This window comes from Peromyscus leucopus, chromosome 5, assembly GCF_004664715.2.
Source record: "Peromyscus leucopus breed LL Stock chromosome 5, UCI_PerLeu_2.1, whole genome shotgun sequence".
In the NCBI taxonomy this organism is placed as follows: Eukaryota; Metazoa; Chordata; class Mammalia; order Rodentia; family Cricetidae; genus Peromyscus; species Peromyscus leucopus.
Genome location: NC_051067.1, coordinates 123,120,124 through 123,143,124, shown reverse-complemented (window position 1 = coordinate 123,143,124; position 23,001 = coordinate 123,120,124). Strand labels below are relative to the sequence as shown.

The window sequence follows — 23,001 nt, the reverse complement described above, 5'->3', positions numbered from 1 at the left end:
CGGAAAGTCACCCATGGCCGCGTCGGTAACTCCGTAAGCATGGTCTCCTTCATGAGGGCAGGTGTCCCCTGAGCAGGGCTAGGGATTGTCCCTCTAACAGGTGGCTCGGCCCTGCCGGTGGCCTCACTTGAAGACTATTTAGTAATATGTCCCTTAGATGCCACTCGAAAGAGCCCCTCCATCCTAAGGAGCGGGGAGCAGTCTGCTGCTTCCAGCCAAGCACCGTCCTTCTAATACACTCACAAAGACCCAGTCAGCACGCCTCTCCTGGGTGGGGGCTTTTCCTCATAGGCGAGGCGACAGGAGGCCAGAGGTTTTCCTCCTCCATCGCTCTCAGTTTTGTTTAGTCTGGCTGGCCGGCAAGCTTCCGTCCGGAACGCTGTCTCTGCCTCCAGTCAGCCACCTGCGCGCCTGCCTTTGCCTCCTGGGCCCCAGCAGCAGGGTCAGCTCAGTGACAGACACGGTCTGTGAGCTCAGCCTTCATAGCTCGGTGTGAAGCCATTAAACACGGACTGGACGTGATGACTGAACTAACCCTGCTGCGTCTACAAACACTCATTTCCCCTGGGGGAGTGGGGCAGGAAACTGCTGTCCCTACAACCACTGGGTCCTGGGGGGTGGGCACATAGTACCTTGGCAAAGGACCAGACAGAGATTTCCAAGTGAGTGTGAACGGGTGTTGGGAAGGCCCCTGCTGTGGACTGCACAGGCAGAGGACATTTGCTTTTTTTTTTTGTGCTAACTGGGGTGTGGTTCTTGAGCAGGTACATTAGGTCCTACTACAAGTCTGAGAGACTGCTGAGGCTCCCCTAACCCACCTCATGCCCAGTGATGACCTCTAAGTGTTTCACAGACATTAAGGTTTGAGAGGTACTATTTATTACTATGTGATTGGCCTGTGTCACCCAGCACAGGGGACAGGGGACACATGCTGTTACCTTTATGCTTCTGGAGAGCCTTCTGTGTAGACTGTAGGACCGACTCGTGAAACTGATGTGCAAACTCTTCGGCCATGAAGGGCTCCCAAGGCTTGCTCTTCCCGTTGATGCTGTGGGACAACGGCACAGGAATGTCCTTGGGCGCAGCGCCCCGGAGATAATGAAGCATGCTCAGGCTCTTCTTGCCCCCAGGGGCCTCACTCAGCCTGGCCTTCTCACCGCTGATAGGAGCGGGCTCCTGGACTCTCAAGAGCTCCTGGGGCCGGAGCTGTTCCAGTCTCCCAGTCTCCATGGCCTTCGGGACGTCTGACAAGGAGGCAGGGACACCGGCAGGTTGATCTGTCTCCAGAGGAGCTGGCTGTGTGGCTGATTCTTTGAGAGAGAGAAAATGAAGGAAATGTTATAAGCTGTGGAAAAACAGGCACAAGGACCCTGCTGATCCCTAGAGCTTACGTTTGCAGACAGAGCGGTGTGGGCACCCCTATGTTTAACACTATGCGTGAGGCTAGAGTCTGAAGAGTAGCGCATTAGCAGCAAGTCCAACTGTGAACAGTTCCCGAGGGACAGGTAGAGAGAGAGAGCGGCAGGAAGCGCTGAGAAGGTGTGAGCAACTTCATCCAACTTAGGGAGAGCAGGTGAAGAGATAGCGAGAGATGGGACCCCAAGGCTTCTGCTTTCTTCAGCCGGGAGCAGCAGAGGAGAGTGAGGGAGCAGGTGCTGGAGAGTCTGGAGATCTGCAGATCTGCAGTGTAGCCTCCTCTGGGGACAGCACTCCTCTGGGGGCTTCAGGCCCGTCCTCTGGGGGGTGATAGCTCCCGCCCGCTGCTGATGGGCAGCTCCACGGAAGTCGGCGCCCTCCCATGAGCGTCACGCCCACCTTCTAATTTGCATTGTGTCCTAAGGCCCTGCTCAAGCAGGATGGTGGTGGACCACATAAGAAGGACGGAGAGAGGCCCAGCTTCCAGTAGGTCAAGTTCACCGTGAAGACAGACTTTTGAGTGCCACCTCTAACCCTGTGGCCTGAGCTACAGGTCGCTGGAAGGCGGGATGTCCTTCCCTTACCACTCAGGGAGATGGCAGGACTGTCCCTCGCAGAGTTTGTCACTGAGTCTGCCACTGCTGCCGACAGTGCCCTCTGCTTCATGGCACGGAGCATTTCAACAAGCCTCTCTTTGTCTGTGAGGAAAGCAGTCCGGGTTAGCAGTACTTCTGGGAGGGAGGAAAGGCGGGCTCTGGCCACCGGGATCGGCAAGTACAAGCCGTTTACACCAAGAGGCATCAAGAGCAAGCACCAGGCTGGCTGTGCAGACAGGAAGCAGCAGGTGACAGCAGCCGACTCTATTTTCCCTGCACGGCTCACACACTCCAGGCAGCCGCATCTACAGCCGTGAGCAGCAGCTGCCTGGGGGCTTCCACGGTGACTTCCTGCTCAGCAGATAATCTGATCTGAAGACTAGGGGGTGGCCCCAACACAAGGGCACCCCCAGAGACCAAGGAGAGAGCACGCTTCCTGCCCAGGGTCACAGCCATTTCCCGCGAAGGAGAGCAGACCCTACAGCGTTCCTTGCCGCGGATCCCCGTTTAGGTGGCTCTTCCTGCCAACTCTGAAACTTAAGAGGCTTCAGTGCTGACGGCGTCCTTTAGACACGGAGCCAGGTGAAAAGTCGGGCTTGCAAACAACCAGGCATATGTCCAAGGGCTTATTCTGGCAGTCGGCCCGTCACTAACCCTTGCTGGGAAAGTGAGCCCTCCACCATGCTCGTTAAAAACGGGAAAAGGAACTGCCACCTCCAATAAAGAAGCATGTCAAACCAACTGAAGACCTGGAGGCACTGTTGTCCTGGGACTCTTCTGGAAGTGGCCAGTGCCCTTAAGGGGTCTGAGGCATACAGAAGCATGGCTGTGTACACCAACGCCTCAGCCCGAGACGGTGTCGAGCCGCTCAAGGAAGCCTCAGCATGCTGTGAGTGACCACGCCATGTCGTCTATGCTGTGGGTTCCAGTTCCAAGTCTCTTCTCCAACATGGCCCTAGGATACCAGACTGACCTGGAAGCATCGTTCTGGGCAAGCTGTGTACTTACAATGAGGTGGGCTGGGCTTGGTATCTACAGGCCACCCACATAGCTCACTCTCCAGGCCTCCAAGCGTCAAAAACAGTGCCCTGCAGAGCTCACTGGTGTCCCCAAGGGGAAGGGCCTGTGGTATGCAAACTCTGAACATTCTACAACAGGAGGCAACACCTCTTAACCCTAGGGAAAGCCCTGGAAGCGCTCTGTTCAAAGAGGCCCCCTGATCAAGTTCAAGAGGATGGAGGCGGGACTTGACAGGCACTGGTTGTATCAATAGACATATCAGTGCCTACCTCCAAACAGGACATGTGCAGAGTGTGACAGAAACACCATGGGATGGGCCTACCAGAGCAGAGGCCACTCATGAGCCCATGCTACCCAGGAGCCCCCTGGCCTATGTGTACAGGCCAGGGCACGGCCATACCTTTCCTCTTCTCTGCACTGATGTGCGTCAGGTTGAAGAAGGTCAGGAACTTCCTCTTCTCCTCGAAGTTAGGGCTGTTGTTCATCTCATCGGGGCTGTAGCGGGTGGACAGAGCCAGTCTGGGGGAAGGTGTCTGCCGCTTGCTCTGAATCGCAGGCGGCGATGGGCTTCTCTCCCTCAGCATCCGCCTCCGCTTCCGGCGCTTCTGCGCCACCAGCTCCTCCTTCTGCTGTTGGGTGGTCAAGCCAAAAAGTTGCAAAAACTCTAGCTTCTAGATCGGGAAAGAAAACAAACGAGTATAAAGCCACTGTCTGCGGTAATGCTTTCACTGCCCCAGGGGCCCCGTGGTCTACAAAGTCTTGACTTGGAGTTGGGCCACAGAGACACAGAAACAATGGCCTGCGGGGTCTGGAGGCCGAGAGGTAGGACCCAAAGTGGGGACCAACAACCCAGCCAGCCCAGAGCATCGCGGAGTTGCGGAGGGCCTCGTTACCTCAGAGGATGTATCCAGTTTGAGGGGCGGCTGCTCAGCCACGCAGCGGAGGTGCGCCCTGACTTCTTCCTCATCACTCTCGTCATAAGAGTCGTCGAGGTCATAGTAGTACCCTGATGGCAGAAACGGGCGCAGTGAGCCAGGCTCAGAACCCAGGATGCTCCGCGGGCATGTGCTCCTGGGGGCACGTGAGCGAGACCACTGGGCTGAGAGGGCCTGCTTTCCTCCAGTGAGCTGGGGAAGGACGGCAAGTGCCCAGCTTCCTTGAGACTCACAGAGAATCGGGATGTTCCCTAGGCCCAAAGTGGAGCATTCCTGACAGAAGCCCAGCGTCTATGGCTTTGTGAACATGCTGCCCCTGGTGTGAGCCTCATGGGAAGGCAACTAAAAACTACAGAGCCCCCGTTCCTTCTCAAGGTGGACTGACAGAAAGCCCCAGCCAGGCCCTAAAGGAGCATGGCCAGCACTCAGGAAGATGGCCTCTATCATCCCCAGCTAAAAGGAGCTAGGTGCACTACCAGACAGGCCAATCAGTTCCAGAGGAGACAAGACTGGCCTGGCAGGGCAGTCGTTCCCATCAGGGGTGTGCTGTATCTACAGCCCCTGCTGGCTCTCCTGCCTTCCTGGGACCTCGGGAGCTGTCGCTTCCACTTGGGGGGGGGGGGGGCAGTGCCAGCTGCTGCCCCTCATTCCCTGGTACACATGCCCGCAACTGTCGCCAGCCAATGTGTGAAGCCCCGCTGGGCCAGCCCTCTGTTAATGTCACACTGTTAATATTTAAAGACACCCGATTAGCCTCCACCCATCACTTAAATGTATATCCGGGCACTGTCTTACCACAGGCTGTGACTTGCCACTGTGGGACAAAGGGCCTCACAGCAGACCAGTCAAGGGGTCCTGAAACTGCTACCTGAAACCCATTTTTAAAAACTGCACTGAGACCTGAATGGGAGAAAGGTGAGCAGCTGGCACTGGGGCCTCCCGTCCTGATGAACCCCCATTCCCAGACAGGCTGGGACCCACTCGGGAGGCCAGACCTTTCTCCTGAGCTTCACGCCGCCTGCGCTCCTCCAGGTCCAGCTTGCTGACCAGTTTCCGGCGTTGCTGAAGAAACTCATCGTAGATGTATGCTGGGTCAGGGCCCCTCGGTGCGGGGTGGCAGAAGGAAGAGCCTGGCTTCAGAGGCCCGCTGAGCTCCCCGAAGGGGGTTGCCTGGGAAAGGGAGGGCCGTGGCTGGCCCAAGATGGTCTGTGTCGACTTCTCAAGTTCAGCAAGGAAAGGCCCAGGTCCATGGGGCTCCAGATTTCCTGCCTCCCGTGGTGGTGGTGGCTGATATTTGTCCAGTGGTGTGGCTTCACGCTTCCGGGGCTCCTCTGTCTTCTCCGAGCAGTAGACACGCTCCACCTTGACCAGGGGCACGGCAGCGGGACGGCTCGGCTCAAACGCCGTCGAGTGGCTGTGCATGGAGTGACTCTCGGCCCGCCGCGTCTCCAGGGTATTGTCCATCAAAGACACCGGGTTCCAGAGGGCTGGGGGCACGGTGTGGTGCTGGGGCTTGGGGGAGATGAGGGGTGGTGGCCCACCAAAGTGCTGTGGGGGTTCTCGGCTGCTCTGGTCATGACGGTTTGGTCCTGGCCTGGAGAGAACATACTGAGCCGTCAGGGATGGGAGCAGACCTGCCTCCCAGCCTCCCACAGCACACCCAGGGAGGCTTGCTGGCCTTACAACGGACCGCCTGAGTGTAAATTCCTAGGAGGAGAGTTCATCCCTCCTATCCCCGGGAGAGCCATTTCTTCCTGGAGGTGAAGCTCTGAGATCACAGCCCTTCCATCCTCCGGATCTATCAAGCATGGGCGGGAGGGCAGGCTAAGGATGAGCCGGGACACTAGCTTTGAGTGTTCATCTAGGCCGGGACTTCCCACAGGAAGGGTGGCTGTGCTGCTGCCCCCCTGTGGTCCCTGTCAGAAGTGCAGCAGCCTGGCCTAAAAGACCTTCTGGCAGTCCACAGACAAGCAGCCTGCCTCAACAGGTGTGTGTGTGAAAGGCTTCCTCCCACCTTACACTCTCTTGCCCAGTCTGCCCAGGACCCCTCACCCCTTCACTATGTCATCCACGACACCCTCGAGGCCCAGATGGGAACTGCATCTGCAAGCTTCTTTCTGCAGCAAGCTACTACTATGATACAGAACTGGTCAAAATACAGAGAACAAGTGACTTGGGGACCCAGTCCTGCTTGGCAGTCTACAATGCTACCCCCACACCTAAGACTCAGGGAACACTGTAAAGAGGTGGGGGACTGTAAGAGCCAAAGTACCAGGACTCCTCGGGTAGGCAGTGCCATCTAGACACGACAGGGAAGCTATCACCTTAACAAGACTCGCAGTACCGACAATACTAGCTGACACGCCAATCCAGGGGAGCTCTCTCCTAAGGCCCTACCACTATCAGGAGAGCTACAGGCCATCAGTGGCTGCTTTGAGAGGAAGAAATATCCAGGGACAAGCAACCAGGTAAGTTATCCAATCCCAAGTGGTCAGCGCTAAACACATATACATAAGAGCAACACAAAATGGGTGTGTATGCCGGGTGGCGGTGGCGCACGCCTTTAACCCCAGCACCCGGGAGGCAGAGGCAGGCAGATCTCTGTGAGTTCGAGGCAAACCTGGGCTACCAAGTGAGTCCCAGGAAAGGCGCAAAGCTTTACAGAGAAACCCTTTCTCGGAGAAAAAAAACAACAACATAAAACCACCAAAATGGGTGTGTGTGTGTGTGTGTGTGTGTGTGTGTGTGTATTGTAATAATAATAATAATTACAGAAGAGGTCATGGACTTGTGCACAGAAGAGCTGGGAGGGAGAGGAGAGGTGGGAAAATGTGAAAGCAGCACTCATGAATGAAACTGTCAGAAAATCTTTAAAAATTAAAAAAAAAGTCGTCTTTAACGCATCTTAACAGGAGACAGTTTTAGGTACTTTTCCAAAGCCTAACCCTTCTCTAAGGTTGACACCGGCTGTTTAGACCCGTGCTGCCCAATGACCGAGGGCGAGGTGTCTGGAGGAGGGGCCCAATGGGCCACTGCTAGGCTCCTAGGGTCCTGCCTGGTCGGCGGGGAAGCCATTCAGCACAGCTGCCCAGGCTGCTCCTCACCCCTGCAGACTCGAGCCCGAGAGGCAGAGCGCGGCATCAGGCGCCCTCGGCATCAGGCGCCCACCCTCCCGGTTCAAAAGTAAAGGGATAAGCAGACACACCACAGGCCAGAGCCAAGCAAGCAACAAGCCCTAGCTGAGGGTACATGCCCACCCCCCCACCCCCCCCGTAGCAGGGGCGGCTGTATTTAAGACTAGGGAGGCCGCAGAGTGTTCTCCCTCCAGGTGTGCAAGGTGTGGAGGGCCAGGCTGGGCATCGTGGGTACTTCCAGTTGCTACCCTTTTTCAAGATGGAGGATGGGGATTAAGAAGGGCCGAGACTTATGTCAGCAGGGTACCTGTGTCCCAGACAAGAACAAGATGCTAAGGGCTGGAGTGCTTCAGAAAGATGATGCAGGACACAGGATGGGCCAACAGCAGGGGACAGGAGAGTGCAGACAGACAGACAGACAGGCTCTCTCTCCCCTTTCTTCCCCTATCCCCTGAACCAGCACCTGCCTCACGTGTGGACCCACCTGGTGCTCTCAGGCCTGTGCTCCACCTCTGTGGGCACCGGGGGCCGGCCCAGGTCCAAGTGCTGCTCCAGCACCTGCTGCCGGAACTCGGACACCTGGGACTGGCGGTCTTCCTTCTCTTGCCGCAGCCGCCGCTGCCGTGCCAGCCACTTCTCCTCCTCATTGGTGCGCTGGATCAGCAAGGCTGTGGCGGCACTGTTTCCCGGCAGAGAGAAGATGCCGTGGCTGGAGATAAGGCTGGGCACGGTATGGTGCGGGGCAGGCACTGGGTGCAGCGGATGCTGCATAGGCTTGGGTGCCTGCAGCCCCACATCCTTCAGCTTCTCTGTGGGAGGAGAGACTGTCACTGCCGGGGGCCAGCTCCCTCACCCCTGCTCCAACGAAGCCCACGGCCGAAGGGCTCCTGTAGAGCTTTCAGGAAACATGTCTCATCCTCGGAGAGGAGACGTGTGTGCCTGGCTCAGAGCATACGGTTTACATTTTTAGGACTCATTTTTAGGGCCAGTGGTTAAAACAACCATGTAAGAGCTCAACTACATACATTTTCATGAAATTAATTACATTCAAAACAAGATTGGGATAGCTCATGCCTATATTCCCTATACTTGGGAGGCTGACACAGGATGACTGCCGTGAATCTGAGGTAAACCTGAGTTCCAGGCTAGCCTTGGACACATAGCCTAGCTACAGCATCCAACCTTGACTCAATAATAATAATAATAATAATAATAATAATAATAATAATAATAATATAATACAAAACGAAAAAAGGTCAGACAGACCTGGCCTCCACCATCAGCATAGCAAAAGGCAAAGACAAACCAAGGCTCCAAAAGTGCTGACATTACTTCCTTCCCTAATGCTTTGGCCAATTACTCCTTCCATTTTTAGGGGCTCTTGGGCTCCTGGATCTACCCCAGGTGCCTTGGCATGCCCCTTCCCAGATGGGTGCTCAGCGTTTTGCCAGCTGCAATGGGACAGACAGACAGACAGCACCCCTCACGCGCCAGGCAGGCACACAACTGCCCTCCACACAACTCATCTCGGGTACCTGCTCGGGTTGGGGTCAGCTGCTCCGAGGGCTTGGGCCGCTCCTCAGTGGCATGGCCCCGGAGTCCGTGCAGCTCAGCCACAGGCAGGAAGGGGGGCTCCAGCGCCTTGGCGGCCAGCAGCTCCTTCTCCCTCGCCCGCTGCTCCCGCTGGCGCTCCAGCTCCCGCTCCCGCTCCTTCTCCCGTTCCCGCTCCAGCTCCTTCTCCCGTTCCTTCTCTCGCTGCTCCCGCTCCCGTTCCCGCTCCTTCTCCCGCTCTCGGTCGGCCTCCCGCTCCCGTTCACGCTCCCGCTCTCTCTCCCTCCGCAGCTCTTCGTCCATCTGCAGCCTGGGGACAAGCAGAGGGCCGCGTGCCGAAGGGTGCGCAGAAGAGGCGAGTCCACGTCCCAGCTCAGAGTGGGGCCAGCCGTGTGCAGACAAACCCTCCTCCCCTGAGACACCCCCACATGGAGACACCCCCCACACACACACACATACACACACACTTCAGGCCCCGCTGAGGGACTGAAGCATGCTCTACTGTGGCCCCCTTGCTTTCCTGAGAGCACAGCTTACCTCTCTGCGCTGAGGCTGGACATCCGCTCCGAGTGCAGCGCTGCCAGGGACGAGTGGGAGAGCTCGGGTGGGTAGCGGACCCCCGAGAGATGCAGGTGCATAGCGGACGGGTGCAGTGGAGGCAGAGAACCGGGGGTGGGGATGGGGTAGAACGGAGACCTTAAGGCTGACAGGCAATAGGAGTCATCCATCCTGTAGAGAAAGACGGGACTGGTGTGGGCCAAGGCCACCGCCACAAACGATAAGCTTGCCTAGCAGACGCAAAGCTCCGCACTGAATCCCCGGGACTAAGACTCAGGCAGGTGAACAGGGTCTTCTCTGCGGGGCGAGACCACTGCTGCTTGAGGGGGCTCAGCACAGCAGAGGCTGCATGCAGGCCAAGGACACGTCCATGGTCAGAGGCTGTTGCGGGGAGAGGCCTCTGGTGTGATGCATCTTGACAAAAGGCCGTCCGGCTAGGCGTTTCTGCAGCAAGAGGGCCTGGCCTGATTCTCACCAGGGTCTCTTGTCACACTGTCTGTTAGTGGCCACTGGCTGCTGGGAGGTTGATGTTGAGAAGCGGGAACCGGGGAGCAACAGCAGCAGGTGGCCGTGGGCTCATGCACTGTGACTCAACTGAGGGCCAGCAGATAAGCTTGGGCTAACCTCAGAGGGGGTCTGGGGAAAGCTCTAGGGATGGACCGAGTCTCCATTGGGTGTCTGGTCCCAGGCCCTGGGAACACCTGACCTGAGAGGTCCTGTCTTGCTGAGAAGAGATTAGCACGTGGACAGTGTGTGGGGGCCGTCTCACCTGAAGGCCGGGTGGGGGAACGGGTGCGGGGCCAGGTAGCTGGGGTGATAGTAGGCAGCAGCTGGGTCCAGGCCAAGTGGAGGCAGGGAGGACATGCGTAGGTCCTCAGCGGTATGGTAGGGCCGGAAGCTCCTCAAGTAGTCCTCAGTCACCGTGCTGGGGGGCACCACATGGTGCACAGGCCGCTGGAGGCTACAGGAGAAAGGGTGGGTGAACAGAGGACCCACTCTGGACCAGGAAACATGGCATACGCCCCAGTAGCTCAAGGCTGCCCCTGCATCCCACCTCCTACCAGGCTCAGGCCCGTCTCTCAGTAATGAGGTGCAGCCCTGGCACGGGGCCCAGAATACACAGAAGGGCAGCTGCCTGCCCCTCAGAGTCCCTACCAGTGGACACAGGAGCTAGAGGAGCTCTCTGTCCCCTGACCCAGAGGACGGGTTTAAATGTGGGTATGGGAAGTGCTAAGTCTCAACATGGAGGGGACCACAAGCTCAGGTAGGGCCAAGGGCCTGGGCAGAGCAAGCCACAGAGGCTAACAGCAGCCCTCGACACCAGCTGGTGCAAACTCCAAGGCTGCCTGGAGCCACGCCACGTCCTCCCTAGCCTGGCACTTACTTGAGTGGTTGGAAGCGGGAATCCTGTACCACTGAGCTGGGGGAGAGGCCGAAGGGGTAGGGGGTGCTGAGCAGGTGGGAGGGGATGGCCGGGCCCGCTGCCTTCTCCTGGGCTAGAGGCGGCTCCACGAGCAGGCGCTCTCGACCACTGCTGCTGCCTCGTGAGGCAGAGTCCTGTGGGAGGAAGATGCAGCGTTAGTTAGGGCCTGGGAGCCAGCCGGGTTCACAGAAAGGCCTCTGTTTAGCTCATACTCTAGAAACACCTTTCCTCTAATGTTTTCTTTATAAAAAAAAGAAGAAAACAAAATCACAAAAGAGTTATTTAGGGAGAAGGCATGGGGTAAAGGAAGTGTGGCCTCCCAGGAGCAGGTCTGGTCTAAGGTCTCCTAGGGCCTGCCCCCAAAGTGACTTTAGCAATGCCAAGGAGACCTTAAAGCCCCAGCCTGCTGAGTCTCAAGACAGGGGCACGTGAGAGGATCTGCAGGGTAGGGAACCCTACTTCCCACGTGGGGTGGTCATGGGGTCACGCACACACATGCGGGGACCTACAGCTTAGGAAGAGCTTCTCCCAAGATGCTAGCTACACTAGCAGCTGTCCTGGACACTGGGGACACTTTTGTATACATTTAGGCTGTGGGACCCCAGGGGAGGCTCGCTTCAGGCACAAGGCAAGGGGTGGCAGTAACCCCAGGGCCTGGGGAGATCCAGCCTCACGGGTGTCCTGTATGTCCTGGAGAAACCAGACGGAGCGGCCCTGCCTCTCCCTGTGACCAGGAAGGAAACCTTGTGGTAAAGCCGAGTGGCACCAATGGGAACCTGGTAAAGACACCCTGACGACACTAACTCGCAGAGACCCGGCACCGTTCTCAGGCCCTTCCCAGCACGGGCAGCCGGCAGTACTCACGAGGGACACAGGCCCTCTGGCTGATACTTGCTGAACCTGTGGTGTGACCGTCAGGACATGGGAGCCCAGCACAGGAATGCTGACGGTCCCTGGAGACAGGCCTGCCAGCCAGCCCTTCCTGGACTAATGTCTGGGTACCCGAGGCGGTGGTGGCACCCCCAGGTCAGCTAGCACCGTGAGGGTGTCGGTCACTGAAGCACAGGGAAAGCCATGAGGGGAGGGGTTACTGTGGTACAACCAGCTAAGCCTCTGTGTGTGAACTGAGGGGGCAGGTTACCACAGCACCTTCCGGCTCCCTTCTCACAGAGCCTAACACAAGCCCTCCTGCTCCCCACAGACAGACAGCCACGATTAATTGAGGGAGACAGGCTGCTGATTGAATTTTTAATGAGCAGCAACATCTGTTTCCTTCCCAGAGTATAGCAGCAGGCTGTCTCCGTTCCCAGTGGGGTCTTCACGGGTTCATGACCTCTGACCCGCCCTTCTCAGGAGGGGCATTCACACAGTATCATAAAGGTGGGGGGGCACACATCCCACCCACACCAGGCCAAACAAGGAAGACTAGGGGGGTGGCCATCAGGCTGCTGGGGGCACTGCGTCCTCTCTCTGACCAGGGCCTGACGGAACTTGAGCCAGACACCAGGGAAACAGGTCAGCCGGGAGCTGGGGCGCTGCATGGGTGACGAGAGGAGACCAGGCTTGGTGGCCGCCCCAAGGCACCGCATGCCGGTGGCTGTGGCAGACAAGACACATCTGTAGAGCTGCTTGACGCAGCTGCATCCATGAAAGGCAGCGGCTGGGGGAGGAGGGAACTGTCACTCTCCAGTGATTAGAGCAAGGTCTCCACAGCTGGGCAAGTGGGACATGCCTGTTAAGCTTCAAAACAGGCCGTTTTTCATTTCATCTCTCCTCATGCGGCTTCCACTGCCTGGTCACCCCCTGAGAAGGGCCCAGGAGCCACCCCCCCCTTTGACTTCCAACAGTGGATGCAGCCTCCAGAGGCTCCTAGTGACTCACGGCCACACTGCAGGGAGAGCCGCATCCCCGCCCTCCTGGAAAGGATTAAACTCTCTGCTGAGCTCTGAGCATCATCTGCTCATCCACCGCGCTTGTCGCCCTCCCTGGTGGCACACAGGTCTCATTAACTGCCGCGTGAACTGCTGGAGCGGAGCCATCACGGCCCTTCTCTGGGTTACTAAATGTTTCTGAGGCGGTAAGGACCCCCGGAGGACAGTGACAGGCTCCAGGCAGAGGAGTCACGAGGCAGAGACACAGGGACAGGGGACATGCATGCACACATGAGGTGTCTTGGACCTGGGCCAGGGGCTCCAATCAGTGGAGGCTCCCGGCTCCGGGCAGGAACAGGAAGTGACCTCCTACAAGCTTCTCTCAGGTGTGAGCCCAGAGCCAGCTAGCAGCCATCAGGCAGGCCGGCTGCCCACCCACGGAAGGGCTGTATGGAGATTTGCATCAGCTGACTCACTGTCCCACGTCAAAGCTGAGCTCTGGGAGGAGGCCACGGACAGATCATGGCCACAACGTCTTTGACTTCTCTTAAACCAGGACAGGGTGGTTCTAGGCTGCTCTGAGCCAAGCTGAGATCCAGGGACAGACTCTGACAGGCTTCTCGGGGTTAAGCGCTACTCCAGTCACAGGAGGAAGGGGCCAAAGCTGGCCCCAAGCTTCTTTCAGGAGTCTGCTGGATGCTTGGAGCACTTGACTGGGGACCAGGGACACCTAGCAGACCGGTGGGGCAGATGGAGGTCACCCCCTGCCTATCCCGCCTCAGCCCAGCTGGGGAGAGGTGCTCTCCTCCCCTCCCCCTCCGTCTTTGTGGTTTAATTAGGACTTCCTAGCAGTACAATCCCTCTGGGAACAGGGCTGGAGAATCCAGGGAAAGCCACAGCTGACAGCGGTTCTTAATTAGCCAGGCCCCTCCGGGCGGGCGCCAGGCGGGTGGGAGGCCCCGCAGAGGGAAGGGGAAGCTCCAGGCCCTGGCTCCTCCGGTCCAGTTAGCTTAGTATGTGGCCAGCTGGGAGGCTGCAGATGCACAGGACCCCTCCTGCTGGGGTCAGGGACTATCGGTTGGCCCCCACTACCATGCCTACTCCCCCAAAGCAGTGACAGCTGTCTTCCACCCAGGGACCCAAGGCTCAGACACCACCTTAGGCACTTTGTGGTGTCGTGGACTGTCCCTCATCCATCTCAGCCTGGTGCCTCTGGGTAAGTCTGTCTAGGAAGACCCCTAAAGAAGTGGCTACACTCAAGGCCACCAGAGGACACAATAAGATACCATCTCAAAGTAAAGGAGCAGGCCTCACCAGCCCCTCCGCTCCGGCCTCCTAAACCAAGAAATGTGTCTGTGGTTCTCTGTCACAAGCCTGATGGAAGGATGGCCTTAATCCCAGCATCTTCCAGTACTGGGTGCACAGCAAGCCCACCTTGCAGAAGAGTCCGGGGACCAGGGTGAGGGGCCAACCTTGGCCACAACCTCAAGTTCCTGACAGCTGTGGACAGAAGTCGACTCCCTTCAGGGACATCGTCTGCCTTCATCATGTCTGTATCTCTGGACTAGGTCACTCACCTGGCGGCTCTCGCTTCTCCAGACTCCATTGACGGTTTTGGTGGGGGCAATAGTGACCACGGGGGGAGTGCTGGGGACACTGTGACCCCCAGGGGGGACGATAATAGGACCCATGGGCACTCTCTTGGGCGTGCTGGCTGGAGAGCTGTGGTTGGTAGCCGGGGAGGACACAGGGGACGATTCGCTGCTCAGTGAAGACCCTGTGGAAAGAGAACACAGAAGCTACGTCACTGCCACGCTGCCCACTGTACCCACGCTTCTGCAATTCCAGAACTCTCACTGGGAGTGAGGCCCCAGGGTGGCCAGGCAGGGAAGGAACCACAGCTACTCCACATGGGCTCAGGACCCAGTTAGCAGCCGCCACTCAGAATGGCCCTCTGCACCCATGGAGAGTGGGAAGCAGAGGCCAGGTGTGCTCAGCAGCTTGGCCTGCCTAAGTACTGGGTGGCTTTGCCGGCCTGCCATACTGCCTCTCAGGCCTGGAGGTGGGCAGCTGTTTTTAAACTTAAAAATCTGAGCTGTAATTCACTATTTTAGAATCCTGTCAATGGTGCTTCAGTCTGTCCGCCATACTGAGTGAATACACTACCATATCCGGAATCTCCCCATCCCAGAGAGAACTAACACCCCTCCCTCCAGCAGCAAGACAGGAGGCAGCTAGGAGAGGGCAGCTTAGTTCTTGGGGTGTCCGTTCCACAAGGGCATAATAGTTGGGATGACCTCAGTCAGATGGCCAGTGCTGACGTTGGGACAGAGCCTAGCTCTCTGCCAGCTGACATGGCCCTCTTCCCTGAGGCAATCCTGCCACCTGCAGAAACAGCTTGTGTAACTGTACAGAGCATTCCCCCCCCCCCAAAAAAAAAAATCGTTCCAGTCAAGCAGCCCTCTTATTCACGTGCCTACCTGTCAGGGCCTGACCCAGATGGGCAATGAGGCCTGAGGGCCATAGCCTAAGGAAGGCAACCACAGTTCTCAAAATGGGCAACAAACCCACACTGCTCACACCCTAAGAACTCGAGTCCCTGCCCCACAACTAGGCAGGGCGAACTCTGCCACAGTGACAGCCCAGGAAAAGGCTTAGAGACACACTGGCTTAGGAGGCCAGCATCTGGAATCTGGAGCAGGCAAGCCACAGGGCTGGTGCAGCCAGGCCTGGGGACTGACCCTGAGAACCTTGGGAACAAGGTAGCTACCATTCGTGAGTCAGGGGAGGGCCTGGCATGCTAAACCTCTCTGGATCCAGCAAAGCGCCCCTCTGTGCAGCTGAGAAATCCTGCTGTCTTCAGAGACCCTAGGCCTGCGATGCCAACCCACATATGTGTCCAAAAGTGAGGGCTCCTATCAACTACACACCCTTGACAAAGTCCACGCACGCAGTCTGATACGAATCATGCCTGCAGCCCCAGGCGACACCAATTCCCAGCCTGGACTGTTCTATAATGGAATGCCTGGGACAACAAAACAAGGCCCTCAGCCACTCATGAGAAGCCACCAGGAGCAGAAAGAGCCAAACTGAGCATACACTGTGGGATACAACCACCTTGTTCAGAGACACACCAAGGCAGGGGGCCAACTTTTCAGATGGGGTCTTACTGCATAGATGAAGCTGGCCTGGAACTCACCGTCAGGTGTGTCTCTCCCCATACCAGGCTTAAAAACTCCATCACTTTCAATTATTTTCAGAAATTCTCAATCTCCAAAACCAGCAATCTGCTTGGGTTTGCCACCATCCTTCCCAGGAGACCCACGATATAATATACATGTTTCATATGCTGTCGTCCTTTGCATGTGTTTGTGTGTGCAGGTGCACATGTGTGCAAATGTGCATGCAATGGCCAAACCACAGCTTTGGGTGGATTCCTCAAGAGCACTGCTTACTTTGTTTTCAAAGACAGGTTCTCTCATTAGCTGGAGCTAACCTGTCAGGCTAGACAGAATGGCCAGAGGCCCTAGGAGTGTGAGACCCCGTGCCCGGCTTTTAAAATATGTTCTACGGCTCACACTCGAGTCCTCAAGCATCTTACTGACTGAATTATCATCTCCCTGGCAACTCCTGCCCCTCTGTGGTGGTATTGTGTTCCCCAAAATATTGTGTACTCTAATAAATTTATCTGGGGTCAGAGAACAGACAGCCACTAGATACAAAGGCTAGAAAATGGTGGCACTCACACCTTTAATCCTAGCATTCCAGAGATAGAAATCCCTCTGGATCTCTGTGAGTTCAAGGCCACATTGGAAATAGCCAAGCATAGTGACACACACCTTTAATCCCAGAAAGCCAGCCTTTAATCCCAGGGAGTGGTGGTAGAAAACAAAAAGATATATAAGGCATGAGGACCAGAAACTAGATGATTTTGGCTGGTTAAGCATTCAGGCTTTTGAGCAGTAATTCAGCTGAGACCCATTCTGGATGAGGACTCAGAGGCCTCCAGTCTGAGGAAACAAGACCAGCTGAGGATCCGGCGAGGTGAGATAGCTGTGGCTTGTTCTGTCTCTCTGATCTACCAGCATGGACCCCAATAACTCGCCTCAGGTTTGATTTTATTAATAAGTACTTTTAAGATTCCTGCTACACCCCTCCACCCCCTTTTCTTTAAGATAGGATCTCACTCTGGAGCCCTGGCTGGTTTGGACTCAAGGCAATCCTCCTGCCTTAGTCTTTTGAATCCTGAGATGAAAGGCAGAGCCACTTCAGCAAAGGCAGTCTGCACGCATCGCCACCATCAGTGTGAGAACATTTTTATACCCTCCAAAGAAACGGGCATCCAACCCTGCAGTCACGTCTGCCCCACCTCTGCGTCCAGCAGCCTGCATGGACAGCTCTGCAGGCCCTGGGATTCCCTGGCCCCTCCTGCTGTAGAGTGTTTCCTGCACCAGAACTCCATCCATACACCTCAAGGTTGCTGACCCTCACTGAAGGAGGGGGACTAGACACCAATTCCCCAGCCAAAGGACAGCTCCCTGGGCCTTCCTGACAGTACTGTGAACAGTAGCTACCTCACACTGCACAGACATGGACCCACGGGCAGGGAACAGGCTATCTGCACGCTGGAGTGGCAACAGTTAACACTTCCACGCAGAAGCCCACCAGTAGCCAAAGCAGAGGCTGTCTCACTCTCTACCCAGCTCCCTGCAGTTGAGGATGGGTAGGTGGAAGTGACCCTACTCAGCAAGCCTCGGGTCAGTTAACAGGGACCTCCTAGCCCCTCTGTGCCCCGGTCTGCATTGGGGGGAGCCCCCAAGGCAGCCAGCTCAGCTGGGCCCCACCCTGCTCCTCCCCAGGCCAGCACAGGCAGGCGGGCGGGGGACTAGTGCACTGGCTGGTTTGGGGCTGCCTCAGAGAGGATGAGGCTGGCCATGGACAATTAGCAGCCTAATCCCATTGGAGGTGGGAGGCCAGCGCTCACCAGCGAGAGCCTTGGGATCAATACCTCACAAGGCGCTGCCAATTAGTGAGGCTGGCGCCTGGCTCCCGGCCCTGCGCTCTCTCTCGCTGTGCTGGTGGAGCAGGCAGGTCCGCCATCACTGTAATTAACCGACGCTATTCAGCCGGAATGGCGGAGTGGGTCAGAGAGCTGGAGACAGCCTGCAGATGAAGAGGCCGACAGTGCCGGCGTCACCTCTGCTGCCTGATCCCACAGAGCGGGCCGGGACCCTATGGACAGCGCAGGTTATTAACAGCCGAGACCCCAAAGGCAAGAGCTCGGGCAGCCCTAACCAGCTGGTATAGAGATGAGATACAGAACTGTACAGACAACTGCTGAGCACCAACTGCATCCATTGTCTCTTTTCCTGAATGTGTGTATGCATGTTTGTGTGTGTGTGTGTGGGGGGGGGGGCTGATTTCAAGTGTCTTCCTTAATTGCTCTCACTGTGTTTATTGAATCTCTCATTGAACCTGAAGCTCAACTGATGTGACTGGCCAGCTTGCCCAGGCTTCCTTCCATCTCGGCCTCCTACACAGGCTCTAGGGAGCTGAACTCAGGTCCTCACGTGGGCACAGCAGGCACTTTATCCCCAGCTCCCAAAGCCACAGGCCTGGGCCCAGCCAACAAGGAACACAGGAAGGGCGGAGGGTAAGGCTTGTCCCACACAGCCCTGTGTGTCTGGGGCTCGACTCTGATCTGTGGCACAATGCCATGCTCAAGTGAGGGGAAGGATCAGCTGCTGAACCAACAGCGTCAGAAGAGGGCATCAGAACAAGCCTTTGGCTCCCGAGGGTCGGGAGCACCTTTTCCGGTGGGACCAGAATCCCAAGGAGGGCTTGAACAGACGATGCCCCACCCCTCCCCATGGGATAGAGACACAGGGTCAAGGATTCTGGGACAGGTAGGAAGTGGACCATCCACAGAGGGTCCCGTTCCAGCCTTTGTGAAGAAAGGGCCCACTGAGTTCTCCCAATCACAGGGCAGGCAAACCCAGAGGTCCCTGTGCCTGTTCCTATGGCCACTCCTGTCATGTACCCTCTCTGCCCCCCAGTCAGCTTTGACATAGCCTCTGAGTGGGGGGGGGGGAGCTGCCCTACCCTCCACCCCAATGCCAGCGTCATTCTCAAAGCCTCGATGGGGAGCCATGCTGTCCAGGCAGCCCGCTGGGCCTGCAACCTCCTGCCTCTGCTGGTAGAGGGTACTCCCACATCTCAGGGGTTGTTCCTCTCTTCCCTGTCGACTTGAGCTACTGCCTCCAGCCAGTTTTGGGGGGAGGGGAATGTCAAGGGACAAGAAAGAAAGTCCAACCAGCTCTATGGCCAACTGCTGCGTGGGTAACATGACCTAGGACCAACGGCAGAGTGACGAGCACCGGGCAGGGAAGCCCTCTGGAGGCCCCGCAGGCCCCCGCGAAGTACAAACAGCCAGGCATGCAGCAGCGAACACTAGCGACGGCATCAACTATGACCTGCAGCTCTGAGGACAGACACACAGCCAAACAGAACCACGGGGTGGCCATATGCCGCTGGACAGGCCTCCTCCCCTCCTGCCCTGCCAGTAGGCCTTCACGCACGTCGCAGATCTGAGGCTGGGTGGCCTCGGTGCCCAGTGCTGAGGGAAGAGGGGGTGTTGGCAGGCGCTGAGGTCCTTCCTGTACCCAGGACCAGTCATGAAACCCAAGTCAACCATCGGGAAGGTGCTGTGATTTCAGAGGAAGACTTTGCAGGGCTACTTGACAGGCAACAAAGAACAGGCCGACAGCACCACAGCACCAGTCCTGGAAGAACCCAGGCCGGGAGGAGCCAGCGAGTCCCTTGGGTTGGGCTCTGCCCTGGCGTCCCCACGTTAGGACGCTCTGAAGAGTGGGGTGGAGGGACGGGGGTGTGTAGAAAGAGTGAGGAAGAGTAGATGCAGAGGGGGCGGGGAGGAGAGGGGAGGGGAGGGGCGAGGAGGGGAGGGGATGTCATCCTGGCAGCCTGCTTGCCTCCTGTCACCTCTGGGCCAGCTGTGGCTATGGACTCTTTCTTGGTGGCTCTTCCTGCCCTTCCGGTCTCTTGTACAATAGCGAGCCCCACTGCTCACACCTGAGCCACAGACAGATGGGGCTCCAGACACCCGCGGAGACGCCTCCACCCTGCCAGCCGCAGACTGACAGGCGGGCGGGCGGGCATGCCAGGCAGGCCATTTGTTTTGTTGTTTTCTTTGAAAGAGGCAGATTTCCAAGGAGATGCACACAGGATGTGTTGCTTCCACTCAGCCCACCCTGTAGCAGACATGCAAGCAGGTGGGGGCTACCTGGGTTCAAGACGGAGGGACGGCCTCTCCAGGGGCTGGATGTGGATTTCACCCGCGACCCGTGGTAACCAGATGCCCCGGATACAAGGCCTGTGACAGGCCGGGCAGGCGGCTCCCATCACTGGGGATGTCTGATCAGAAGTTGAACCACTGCAGCCCACCCTGTCAGTCTGTTCCCCACAGGTGACAAAGTGGTGAACAGTGTGGGTATGAGAAGGATCTCTTCCCCCATGTGCTTCCTGGGACAGAGGAGGCCCAAGGCCCCAGGTGTCCTGGAACTCAGGGTACACAGCTCTGAGCGCCGTGTGGGCCTCCCGACAGGCAGCTAAGGACATGTGGACTCCCACTGCAGCCCCGCCCCCCTCAGCAGACGGCACCAGGGCCCCATGGGAGATGAGCAGATTGTCACACAGCTTGGGCCCTGCCTGGCAGCACCCGGCTTCATCTCTCACAGGTGGGGACAGTGACAGGGGGCTCTGCAGCTTGCTCTATCTCCAGAGGCCAGGGAGCCTTTGCCTAGGGCAGCTCTGAGGACTGAGACATGGCTCCAGGTGTGCGTTCCCAGAGGCTGCCAGGGGCTCCCAACACCCCTTACCCAGGAACTTAAGCCCACCGAACACTCTGGGGACCCTTGCTCCTCAAGGCAGCTGTGCCAGGGTCTAGGAGCTGGGAAGTGCAGAGAGATGGAGACCCTCTACAGGGCAGCAGGGTGGACAGGACTGGCAGGGGTGCCCGGCACTGGCCTCAGACACTGGGAAAGGTGAGATCTGTGCTGAAGAGCCTCTGGTGGGGGAAGGGCAAGGCCCCTCTGAGAGGATTCCTCCCATTCTGTACAGCTGACAGGCTGGAGTTGTCACAACACATGGGTGGAAGCAGGAAGCAGCTTCAGGACTGCCGAGCAGCCCGGGGACATTTTTCGGAGTCTACAGTGATGGGAGCAGCAGATGTAGCCAGGGCAGGAGAGACCCAATGGATCCAACCTGGGGCTGGCCTTACTTAAGTCCACAGCCTAATGCTCCTTTCAGAAACCAGTGTACAAGCTGGGGCGCTCCCTGTGGCCTCCTTCCTCCTAGGAAGCCCATACTGGACACCCACGGGGAGGCCAGAGGTCAGTGGACCTGCAGCTGCCTAGGCCTGGCCAGGCCAAGAGAACCACAGCAGTGGGAACCACGACGGTGCACTAGATTCTCCTGGGTGTTGCTAAGTTTAGAGATTTAGAGGATATTAGCAAGGGCTGAAGCCAGGAGTGGAGGAGCACAGTCAGGGACAGTAGGATTGGGAGGTGGTGGTAGGAACCATCAAGAGACCCCAGAGATAGCATGCCGGGAGCTAGTCATCAGGGTCACACTTATTACACAGTCTGTGTCCGTTCTGTATGTTCTCACTAGATCAGCAGACTACACCAGAGGCGGTCTGCTCGTCCTACGAAGAAGCAGAAGCTGCTCAGAGAATTAAGCCAACCTGCCAGGGCACACAGCGAGTAATTAAAGGATGTGACCTGGACCTGGCTGGGTGGATCCCCAGCATCTTCTGGCCCGACACACCTTGGCCTGGCCTTAACCCAAAGAGTTAGGCTAGGGCTCCCACCTGGCCCAGCCGGGTCTGACTGCACCCACACCCTGGGATACCCCCATGGGGCGCAGCACGGGGAGGACTTGGGAGGGGCCAGCTTCTCTTTTCTCCCCTTCTGCCTTTCTCTCAGGGCAGAGCAAATGAGACGGCATGCTGATTGCGTTGTCTGGATTGAATTTTTAAACGGTACCCTCGAGACACGATAAAGACAGACATCAGCCACGGAAGCCTAGGCGAACACCGTCAGATGGCTAAAAATACAACATTTCCAGGAAGGGTGGGCACGGGGCAGAGCTTCAGGGGTGGTGGTGGTGGGGGGGACACAGAGCAAGGCCCCTGCAAAGGCAACAGCACCAGCTCTGGAAGCCACCCCCCTCCACTCAAGATCCTTCCACGGCTGAAGTGGGCCGAGAGCCACCACGGGCTCTCGGAGGCCAGCCACTGAGATGCCTGCCTATCTTGTGTGGGCCTCAGGACACGAGCCTGGAATTGCCTAAGATCAGTGTCCCTCATTCCTCAATCTTCTTCTCCCAGTGACAAGGACAGAGGCTGCTTGCTGGAGGGTCGGAGAGTGAACCACGGTGAGACATCAGGTGCCGGGCCCAGTGCCCCACCTGCCCCCCCCCCCATGTGATAAGCATGGGAAAGATGGATGCCTGTATGGCGAGGCAAAGGACACAAGAGCTAGGGCAAGGACCACAAGGCAGATGCATGGATCCAGTCTGGCACATTATCACAGCAGGCGAGAGGCTGGGGGCTTGGGGGAGGGGCCGAGGCCAGACACGGCAATCCTGTGGGGGACATAAAATATTACGTTCTGGAAATGCCGAGAAGGGCACAGCCGCACAACCACTCAAAGTTGAGCGGGGCTGGTTTCTAGGGCTCAGGGGTGGTACTTGCCTAGCATGCACAAACAAGGCCTGGGTTTGGTCTGCAGCACTCCATAAACCGGGTGTGGCAGCCATCACAAGATCAGAAATTCAAGGTCAACCTCAGCTACACAAACAGTTCCAGGCTAGCCTGGGCTATAAGACACCCTGTCTCAAGAAAACATTTAAACGGGGTGGGGATGGTGGCACATGTCTTTAATTCCCAGCACTGGGGAGGAAGAGGCAGGCAGATCTCTGAGTTCGAGGACAGCCTGGTCTACAGAGTTCCAGGACAGCCAGAGCTACACACACAAAAAAAAAACCCTGTCTCAAAAAAAAATATACATATAACTTAGGGAGAGAAGGAGTCTGGGAACACCTGCCTGGTAAGAGTTCCAATAAACTGAGAGTCCAAAGCCGAGGAGGCAAACTGAACCCTCCACAGCCCTCAGACCTAGCCCCTGCACCATACTGACTGGTGGGTACTGAGCAAGGAGCTTCCTCTTTCCAGAACCACCTGCTTGGGATTCCTAGCTCCAGCAACTCAAGTCCTCTCCAAAGTTCTCAGCAACCGGAAGCAGCAAGTGGACAGGAGGGTTCACATCGAACTCACGACATGACCCCTCTGAACATTAGCTTTAGTATCTGTATGACACCCCGCCCCACCAACATCACCCATTCAACAGCCTGGTCCAAGCTGGGGTGGCAAAGACTGGCTAAGGGTCCCGGCAACACCTTAGCCTGTAAACTGGAAAA

General features: G+C 57.3%; 1 protein-coding gene across 9 annotated transcripts in view; it reads right to left on the bottom strand.

The window, feature by feature from the left end:
• Nucleotides 1-23,001, bottom strand: part of Gse1 (Gse1 coiled-coil protein) — a 353,452-nt gene that overhangs the window by 3,088 nt on the left and 327,363 nt on the right. For 7 of the 9 annotated variants that reach the window (XM_028880793.2, XM_037206308.1, XM_028880795.2 and 4 more), the window contains 11 exons: nt 14,082-14,281; nt 10,595-10,767; nt 9,980-10,171; nt 9,190-9,381; nt 8,637-8,962; nt 7,586-7,910; nt 4,963-5,561; nt 3,926-4,038; nt 3,433-3,703; nt 2,001-2,114; nt 939-1,310 (listed from right to left, as the gene is read on the bottom strand). In XM_028880793.2, the coding sequence (XP_028736626.2) occupies nt 939-1,310; nt 2,001-2,114; nt 3,433-3,703; nt 3,926-4,038; nt 4,963-5,561; nt 7,586-7,910; nt 8,637-8,962; nt 9,190-9,381; nt 9,980-10,171; nt 10,595-10,767; nt 14,082-14,281 (2,877 nt within the window). The remainder of the gene's footprint in view (nt 1-938; nt 1,311-2,000; nt 2,115-3,432; nt 3,704-3,925; nt 4,039-4,962; nt 5,562-7,585; nt 7,911-8,636; nt 8,963-9,189; nt 9,382-9,979; nt 10,172-10,594; nt 10,768-14,081; nt 14,282-23,001) is intronic. The other 2 variants (XM_037206309.1, XM_028880794.2) reach the window with 2 other exon arrangements.